Here is a 10,287-nt window from a genome sequence, read left to right on the forward strand (position 1 = left end):
TGGTTTTGAGCCATGACTCCTTCTATTCTGGCTCCCAATAACACAACAAGACAAACACATTTTAACACTCCTATGGAGCCTACAGCCCTGTGGGGGAGAGGCAGCTGCACCTCCAGCTGATAACATGATGTCATTGTGATGTCATCGTGACTCCGACCATAAAAGGGTCATCCTGCTGCCACTGTCGCACTGTTTTCTCTGCCCTGCAGCAGAGTCAACAACCATTTCACCTTAAGCTAATGGTTTTTTTTTTAGAAATGCTATCAAAGCTCACTCGCTCTGTTGCTCATGACGACACGTCCTGTTGGGTCACATGGTCAGCTGCAGACGGTTCAGATGTTTCTGTTGGTCACATGACTGTGTTGTGTGTTCAGGCTGAAGCAGCGAGAGACAGCAAACAGAGTCCCATGGTTCAGAGGAACAGCTCCTTCGCCACCTCGCATGAAGTCTGGAAGTACATCTGTGAGCTGGGAATCAGCAAGGTGATGCTGTCACAGCCACGCCCCCTTTTATGACCTCACACACCACAGACACTGACCTGCTGATCCGCATGTTTTACTTTGTATGTGAATGTGACTCAGGTCATGTCAGAGCTGGTTTTTGACTCTACTGCCGTCACTCTCAGGTTAACTGACAGGTGTTTGACTGCAGGTGGATCTGTCCATGGACGACATCGAGACCATCCTGAACACGCTGATCTACGACGGGAAGGTGGAGATGACTGTTATCGCCGCCAAGGAGGGAACTGTGGGTAGCGTGGATGGACAGATGAAACTTTACCGTGGCGTCAACGCCGTCATCCAACCCACCGGCCTCGTCAGGACGCCCTGCGGACTCTGCCCGGTAACACATCTACACCACTGTTCATAGAGTTAGTGATGTGCCGCCACAGAGCCCGACGCTGTCCAATCAGACGAGTGAGAGGATTCGTCCTATGTCTGAATGGTCTTTGATGCTTTTACGTTGTCGGCAGTTCTCTTCACAAACACTCAGACTCAGTAATGATGGAGGCTCACCGAGAACAAATCCAACATCCAAGCTGTCACAGTGTTCTCTGCTGTCAAGAGACGTTGCGGGGACGTCACTCATTTCATCCTTTGCAAATGTCAATAATCAGATAAAGAACCTAAATGTAACAGACTCCACGATATCAGCCTGATCACAGCCTGACATGGCATCGTACGGTTTCGGCTCACATCGTGAACAACAATGGGTGTCGTCCACCATAATCCATGGTTTCATCTCATGCAGGGGTGATGGGCATCCAGCACCGTGCCGGATTTCCGGCGTGTGGCGAGGGAAAAAAAAAAAAAGGTGATGTGGGATATATGTGTGCGTCGCAGACAGTTTAAACAGAGACCTCTCGCTCTCAACCAGACCAAAGTTAGGCTACTAGCCAATCAGAAGTAGAGCGGGGGTGGGTCTTGGGGGCAGGAACAGATTTGGTTCAGAGCCAACTTCAGATTGTAGTGGAGCCCGTGCCGTAGACTCTCTCATCAAGATGCAAAGTAAGTTAATGAAACCTGGGAAAACGTCCTGATAGTCGATAAAGGACTCAAAATTAAATGGCGTTGGGCGTGGCTAAAAGAGGCACAGACGGACACGTAAATTGATGTATGCAACCAGCGGCAAGACAGTCCTATCACAGCATGAATTAGACCCCGCTCATAAAGCCGCTGTGCGTGCAATAAAACACGTAACGCGTTTACCAGGAGCTGCAGTCACCGCTGACAGACTGCGTTGTCTTGTTAATAGGCTCGTTTGAGATGAACTGCGCCTCGCCTGTAAAGGAGACGAGAGCAGGCGGCTGCAGCAGGAGGCGGTGACAAAAAGCTGCGGTGAAGTCGTACAGTTTCCAGACAGTTTCCAGCAGCCTTCAGTCCGTACAGGAAGTCACAGACACACTAACATCCTGTCTGGAATGATATCAGTTTATTAAAAAAGTGATCAGACCCATATATCAGTTTGTTCTCAGTCTCCAGTTGTTTAAATTATGATAGATTAATTTATTAAAATGCTTTACAGGTGATCTGTAGTTTATGTTCATGGTTCATGAACTCTGCTGTAAATCAGCATCATATCAGTGTGACCTGTCGCCATGGCAACAGAGACTGAATACACTGTGCTTGACTGTAAGCTTCATATTTTATACAAGACAACAGCTTTCATTAAGGCTCAGTCAGATACAGTCAGGGCTTCACATCTGTACACGTTAGTTTAGAGTCCTCACATCCCACTGACCACCAGTCTGTGATGTTAAACTGTTAATACACAGTAGACTCTGTGTGGTTTATGAACTTCACCATTAGTCACACAACATGTTTCTGTCACAGAATAAACCTTCAGATCAGACAAATACAATTTAAATCTCTGAAATTCAACAGAAAGTTTATCTAAAATGTCATCTTGTTGAGTCGACATCTGAACCAATCAGCTGTTAGATCAGGTGAGAGCCAGGCGCTGCAGTTGGTGGAGAACAACTGCAGCGCCTGGCTCTAAAAACTGTGGCCGCCTCGCTCTCGCGGTTTTATCGCCGTCCACTTTTGTAATACGTCAATACGGGGGAATGACGACCCATTCCTCGTGCCTCAACCTGGAAAAAAATTCAGGCTTAGGATTTTTTTTTTTGCTATCACATCCTGCTTGTGTAGTGTGTCATAATTAACGACAACTGACGCCACGTCTGAGACGTCTCACGACGTCCCCACAGAAAGTCTTGCATGTTTGATTTTCTTCTCCCGTCACAGCCGTCACTTTGACCAATAGGAACACCGAGTAATCTGTTGCCGTGGAAACTGTATGACAACAACAGCCCAGCCTTTGAGATATTTCCTGTGGGGACGTTAGCACACAGAGTAAAAAGGAAACAGCAGAGGCACTTTATCAACCCGCTGAGTACTGCNAGTTTAATCAAACTCAACACTTCCTGTTTCAAATTAAAAGCCCCTCATCATTTCAGCTAAGAGAATCCCTTTATTTTCTAAAGAGGCTTTTATTGTGAAACATTTACAGGAACTTCCTGTGGAGGATTCAGTGACTGTCATGAGCTGTGTCTCAGTTCAACCAAAGTGATGATTGGTGGTGGACCAACATGTAGTCAGTCATGTCTGTCGGCCAAGTCACAGACAGGTTTTATGACTCCAGTCACCTGTAGGAACACACAAACACAGTAGCGGATCCTGATACTTCTGTTGAGATCTGGAGCTATATAGGAAATAACTTTAAATAAAGTTAACTTGACCTTCAAGGGGGGTGTCGCCCAGGGCGCCATTTAGGCTAGAACCGCCACTGGACAAACATGTTGTGTAGTCTGAACCCGTGATCCAACAGCTGTCTGCATGTGTTGAATTCTAAAGGACCGTGTCAAAGGGTTTCCATAGCTGAGCGCTGACTTCCTGTCTTTTGTCCTCAGGTGTTTGATGACTGTCACGAAGGAGGAGAAATCTCTCCATCCAACTGTATCTACATGACGGAGTGGTTGGACTTCTGACGGCTGCTGTCGTCTCTCTGTTCTTTTCTCTGTGAGGAAACTTTGACTCTATTTTCCCGGCGCTCTGTGATCCACCTCAGTTATTTTTTGTATTTATTGCGAAGTTTAATAAAAGCAGGAATGAGAAATGTGTCGTTGTGGCTTCAAACCTGAACTCATCACAGCAGAGTGTGTGACAGTGTGTTGTTTGATGTGGTGTACTGACCCTTTAAGTATTCAGGACGTTTGTGGACTAAATAATGAATGGATATGAGAACAGTCCCGACAGCAGCACTCAGGTATGAGGCCGGTGTTCTCTGATGCACTCTGAGTGTGTTTATCCAATCACAGCTCTCGTTAGTGTTTTCCATCAGACATGGTTAAAGTGCTCCATCAGAGCGTAATGGGCTCAGTGCTGACCGTCAGCACGGCTCACTTTACACAACATGTTCTCATGTTCTCATACTGACCGCTCAGGAACTCAGCTCCTGCTCATCAGACACAAACACTCCACGCTTCCACCTGCTTGGTCTCTGCCATAAAGACTACACTACCCATCAGCCTCGGCAGCTCTCACCACTGATGCGATGCCATAGAATCAGAGCCGTTCCTTTTCATTGTTCTCGTCAAAACGTCCTCTGATGGTTCCACTCAGACATTTAACTGAACGAACAACAGACGACAGATTAACGTCAAAAATGAAAAGTTCAGCGTTCAGTTTCAGCGCCACAAACAACGTTCTCTCAATGTTTCATTCACCAGTGTACCTGTGTGGCTACCTTAACCTCCACAAAACCTCTGGAGAACGTTCCTTAAAGGTTCTACTGTCAAAACATTTTGATAATATTAGAAGAACATCCTCAAAGACAAACATAACGTCAGTGATACATTAGGAAAACCTTCCTGAGAACAAATATGAGAAACTTCCAGACAGCAATATTTGGTTTCAGGAATGTTCTAGAAATAATCCAAAATTTGGAGAATCCCAACAATCGTAACATTCCCTTGACGTTTCCACGCTGAACTTGTTCTTGTCCTCTAATTGTTCCATTAACACCTTCGAGGAACGTTCCCTCAGGGTTCCTGTGTGGTTCTGCTAATGTCAGAAGAACATCCTAGAGGAATATTTGGTTTTCAGGAACGTTCTTTGTTAATTACTAAAGTTAAGACAAAAAGCATTCCTGTAATGTTCCCTCAAAGTTCCAGTGGTCGTAACTGAGAGTCTCTACGAACGCTGTCTTGTGGTTCCCCTAAACCACGTTCACGTTCTAAAATTGAACTCAGCGAGCCGTGAGACATTTGGGAACCAACAGACGCTGTAACAACCAGAGAGATAAATCTAGGAAAAGTGTACGAGAACCTTATCTTACCTTTGTTTACATAAAAACCCTCAGGGAACGGTCACTAATGGTTCTTCTGTGGTTCCTTTTACATCCATGACAGCTTGTATGCAACATTCTAATGTTCTCTTACTGCACTAGGAACGTTTTTTAAGGAAATGAAAAAGTTCGAGTGAACACATATGGAAAACTGTTAGTCCCCAATATTTGGTCGAATACTCCTGTAACGTTCTCTTGGTGTTCCTATGTGGTTTCTTTAACCTCCAGCTAATGAGTGGAACCATGTTCTTAGAACGTTCCAATAATCTGTTTTCTTCTAATGTTAAAAGAACATCCCAGGAACCACATAAGAACACTGTGCATCACAAAAAGAACAAATACTGTCGGTGGTTTTCAGGAATGTTCTGTGAATGTTGCTTTAAAGTTGAGGGTTCATTCTCATGGTTGCAAGTCTCGAAGGATGTTCTCCACAGAGCGTTACATAAAAACCCTCAGACAACGGTCACTAATGGTTCTTCTGTGGTTCCCTTTTTCTCCATTAAGCTTCTTAAATGCAACTTTCTAAAGTTCTCTAACTACACTAGAGCGTTGTTGAAACCACAATGTGTTTGCAGCGTTGTCTGGTCCATTTGTCCACGTCTAAACGAAGGATCCATCGTACAGTATTATTGTGATTTTAAATATGTTGCTTTGTGCTGAGTATTGTGATAAAATATGTTGTGATTTATTACCTTTGTTCAGCTGTAAATTTTGTCCCTGAAGGAAAAACTAAAAGTTTTCGGTCTGTTCATCTCACGTCACACATTTTTGTTTGCAGCAGTAAAATGTGTCTGTTGGACTGAAAAAGCTCCTCCTCATATCACTGCAGTCGACCACCTAAAGTTTAATTTGTCATATTAATAATTGTGCGTGATGATATGAAACTGCCACACAAAAATATTGTGATACTTTGCTGTATCGATTTTCCTCGCCCCTGATAAATACTTCATTATATTATTATGCAGTGTGATGTTTACTGTCGTTTGAAATGCGGTTTGATTCCTTCAAACCAAAACGTCAGCACTTTGGATTTTGTTTTCACACTGGTGGTTTATCACAGCTACTAACACACACATTAGAACACTGGTTAGTGTGTCGGTTTTTATCGGACGACATTCAGTCAGCAAAATTTATTTCACTTTGATTTCCCCAAAAACTGAAGGGATCCCCACGATCCTCCATTTAATGAAGGGAACGTCCCAAAATTCTGAGAAAACATGTTGTGTTCTACCTGGTACCTGCGCACCTGTACTGACTGTGGCCCCGCCCCCAACACATCAAATCACAACTCCGCCCCTGCAAGTGACATTCACTGAGAGTCAGTGTCACAAGATGAAAACACAGAGGGAAGTTGTTTCTACATTTGGTAACAGTCTGTCGGCAGCGTGAGTTTAAATTAAATTAAGACCCTTTTAGTGTCAGAGTCACGATGACATCACGATGACATCATGATGACATCATGTTATCAGCTGGAGGTGCAGCTGCCTCTCCCCCACAGGGCTGTAGGCTCCATAGGAGTGTTAAAATGTGTTTGTCTTGTTGTGTTATTGGGAGCCAGAATAGAAGGAGTCATGGCTCAAAACCAGCCGCCACTGCCCGTCAACAAAAACAAAGACAACTATGGTTAAATGTGATAAGACCAAAGGACTGGACGGAGGCCATCATCAAAAATGCTCACATGTGCAGCGCACACTTCATATCAGGTTAGGGAAAAAGTATTTCCTGTTGTAGGGATGAATAAGGTTATGTGTATTAAGGGTTATCATGTCCACCTCATCAGAAACTGGGGAGGGATTAAGAGGAATATTGGATTTCTCTGGAACGCTAACTTTTTAGCACATTAGCTAACGTTAGCTTCCATAGCAAAACAAACAAGTGTGGTCCTCCTTTGTAAGATTGGCTTCCTGTGACATCATCCATCCACTGAGTGAGAGCATACGGGTCGGCCAGTCTGGTCCCGTTGGTCAGTGTTTACTTATTCAAGTAACACTGGCGGTCCCGGAGAGTGAGTGACCTGACATGGTGCGTTGGTAAATTCAGTCTGACGCTCTACACTAAAATGAGAGCCCTGTTGGTGGAAGAAACGGAGCGTTATATTTCTACATGAATGAACCAACGGTTAAGTTAATCACACATTCACTCCGCTCGGCGCTCTGCTGCTCCGTCTCCACAGACAGAGTGTCCAGAGTGCGCTCTGCCACTCTGAGAGTGCGCTGCTCTGGATAACCCAACGCTACATTCAGACAGCGCTCCCAATTTATCAACGCTCCAGTTTGTGTCAGAGTGCGCTCCCACACTCACAATGAGTGTTTCTGAACGCACCACTCACATCATCTTCCTCCATCGTCTAAAACAAGACAACACAACTTGTTAGCTAGCGCTAGCTAATTGTTTTGCCTCCAGCTAAGCCCCGCCCACCAACAAACGTCACTCTGTTTACTAACAGTGAAAGAGTGTATAATGTTGTTAGCAGTCAGTGTTTAAGGTCTGGATGCTCGTCACGAGGAGTCATCATTATAAATAATCATCTTCATCATGATGATGAATTAACGCTCCTGCTCCTCAGAGGATGAACCCTGGACATTGTCTCTGTAGCGCCCTCATCAGGACAAACTGCTCATGCTCACACTGTGAGCACTGATCAGGATGTTTGTTCATGTTGTGGCTGCAGTGACGTGTACAGCCTGCAGGAGGCGCTACAGGGGCTCTACACTGTGATTGGCTCCTCAAAGATTTCGGAGTAAACACTCAAAGAATAAAAGATAAACACCAGGATGTGAGTTTGATTTAGACCCGAGCTGATGACTGAGGGGAGGGAGAGAGAGGAGGAGGAGGAGGAGGAGGAGGAAGAGGAGGAGGAGGAGGAGGAGGAGGGGGGGCAGTGCGGATTCTTTCCCGTCATTCCCTGCAGCAGCAGCAGCAGCAGCAGCTCCCTCCCTCCTGTCTGTCTGTCCGTCTCTCTGTCCTCTCCTGTCGGACTGTTTGCGGACTCCTCTTCCTCAGCTGAAGTTTGCAGCCTCGCGGTGATCTCCGGAGCAGGTAGGCTTCTCCTCTGTGTCTCTGCTGCCCTCTGCTCCGTCTCTTTTGTGGCTGTGCTGTGATTGGAGCTGTGCTGCGATCCTCCACAAACTTCATGTCGGAGGAGACGCGGCTGGATCCGGGTGATCGGACTCTTCTGCTCCGGTCTAGAGCCGAGAGTCCCCCCGGAGGCCCGCTCCTCTCTCCCGGCCTCATCCGCTCTCTGTAGCCGCTCCACGATGCGCCTCAGCCCGCACGCCCGCTACTCGTCCCCCGCCCCGCCAGCAGCCATTAGGCTCGGCAGTAGGATGGAGGATAATAACGGTGCGCCATGCATGGACGCAAAAACAGGCGTGGCCGCGGGAGGAGGAGGAGGAGGTGTGTGTGTGTGTGTGTGTGTGTGTGTGTGTGTGTGTGTGTGTGTGTGTTCAGGACAATACACAACGCACATTTGCGGTGTATTTTTAGCGGTAGAATGAGCGGGATGTGGCCGGCTGTGGGAGGCTCTGCAGGCCGGTGGTGGTCGGGGTGAGGACCGGGACGAGCCAGGCCTCCGTCTCAAGCCCGCCAGGATACTTGTTGTGGTTGTGAGAACGTTTCCTTCACGTTACGTGACTCTTTGCAAACACAAACACTGAGGTCCGCTGTCGTTCCTGCTCGGTGGATCCTCCACGGTCTGTAGAGCTCCACACAGCCGTGATGTTGTCACGCAGGGCCGGCTGCAGCCCGGGAGGGGCCCGGGCAGATCTACGGACACCCCCACCCTAAAACCAGGGTGCAGCTCCGGACTGTTGATCTCCTCAACTCTGCTCCCAGTGTTTCTGACCACAGTGTTTAGTTGTGGGAATGTGTTCTAATGTTAAGAGAAGAAACGTCCTCGTAACGTTCTCATAACGTCCTCGTAACGTTCTCATAGTTTTCATTTTGAAAGCTCTAAAATCAGTTTAATCAGAAACGCGTTTGACAGTCGATTAATAAGTGATTGATGCTAACCCTGCCCTGTGTGTTGATTAACAGCACGAGCACACCTTTATGTCATTTCACGTTATATTTGTGGTTTTGTGTCGGCGGTTGAATGAAACAGCTCAGAGAACATTTAAAGAACATTTTTCATTATTCTCTGACATTTAATCAAACAAACAAACAAACAATGAATCAAAACAACAGACGACAGATTAACATCAGTGATGAGAGGGATTATTAGTTTCAGCTTTGGAACAAACGTTCTCTCATTGTTACATAAATACGCTCGGGGAGTGTTCATCAGTATTCCTGTGTGGTTACCTTAATGTTCCTCAAAGGTTTCACTGTAGAACGTCCTCAAAGACACACATGACATCACTGACACATTAGGGAAATATTTGAATTCAGGAATGTTCTGCAAATAATATTTGAAATTTTAGAAAATCCCAACAATTGTATAACGTTCCCTTTACGTTCCCACACTGAACTTTTCCTTCTTGTCTACTGATTGTCCTATAAACAATTTTAGGTAATGGTCCCTCAGGGTTCCTGTGTGGTTACTTTAACCTCCACCTAATGTGGAAGCCATTTAAGAACAATGTACATACATCACGAAAAACAAATGTTCTCTGTGGTTTCCTTGAACGTTCTGTGAATGTTGCTTAAAATTTAAGAGAATATTCCCAGAAGGTTTCTCAAAGGTTCCCATGGTTCCAGCTTTCAAAGGATGTTCTCTACATAGAGTGTTCACTAATGGTTCTTGTGTTGTTTGTTTTACCTGCATCAGACGTTCTCTTAAGGTCCCAAAGGTCCTCTACAGAACGTTCTGTTGTGGATCCCCCAAACCACGTCCCCGTTCTGAGATTAAAGTCAATGAGTTCGAAGACATTTGGGAACAAACGGACGCTGTAACCAGGGGGTTAAAGTTAGGAAACTGTACAAGAACCTTATTTTGGAACATATGAACGTTTTCCTAACCTTACATGAACGTTTGCAGTATGTAGTTTGACATTTAATGGCTTCCCAAACCTCTAAAGAACATTGGCCAGATGTTCTGTCGAGGTTCTTTAAGAGACCCTGGGAGAACACATTAGTGTTAATGCAGCCATGGCAGGAAGTACACACTGTCTGTCGAGGTCCTCTGGGAATATTTTCAGAAATAATCAATGTGAGTGGAACGTTTCCAGAACGTAACAGGATCACATGTAATGACAGAGTTCAGTTTAACAGTCTGAGTGTTGTTACAGTCGTTTGTAAAGTTATTATACACATATGATTATTGTCACACATGTATACTATCAGATATTAATATATTATGATTAATTATAATATTATTACTTTCATTAATGTTGTTGTAAGCTACTGTCATTACCGTCTGTCCTGCATCTCTCTCTGTCTCTCTCTCTCTGTCTCTCTCTCTCTGTCTCTCTCTGTCTCTCTCTCTCTGTCTCTGTCTCT

General features: G+C 45.4%; 2 protein-coding genes across 51 annotated transcripts in view; both read left to right on the plus strand.

Annotated features, from left to right (window-relative positions):
* polr3f (polymerase (RNA) III (DNA directed) polypeptide F) overlaps nt 1-3,618 on the plus strand; it is a 13,494-nt gene extending 9,876 nt beyond the window's left edge. The window contains exons 5-7 of the mRNA XM_050044929.1: nt 134-482; nt 652-843; nt 3,413-3,618. Of these exons, the coding sequence (XP_049900886.1) occupies nt 134-482; nt 652-843; nt 3,413-3,490 (619 nt within the window). The 3' untranslated portion in view covers nt 3,491-3,618. The remainder of the gene's footprint in view (nt 1-133; nt 483-651; nt 844-3,412) is intronic.
* Nucleotides 3,619-7,760: 4,142 nt separating this feature from the next.
* Nucleotides 7,761-10,287, plus strand: part of LOC126389674 (spectrin beta chain, non-erythrocytic 1-like) — a 187,156-nt gene continuing 184,629 nt past the window's right edge. For all 50 annotated transcript variants that reach the window (XM_050043428.1, XM_050043452.1, XM_050043444.1 and 47 more), the window contains exon 1: nt 7,761-7,887. The gene's annotated coding sequence lies outside the window, so the exon portion shown is untranslated. The remainder of the gene's footprint in view (nt 7,888-10,287) is intronic.

The sequence above is a fragment of the Epinephelus moara genome, chromosome 5 (genome assembly GCF_006386435.1).
Source record: "Epinephelus moara isolate mb chromosome 5, YSFRI_EMoa_1.0, whole genome shotgun sequence".
Lineage (NCBI taxonomy): Eukaryota > Metazoa > Chordata > Actinopteri > Perciformes > Serranidae > Epinephelus > Epinephelus moara.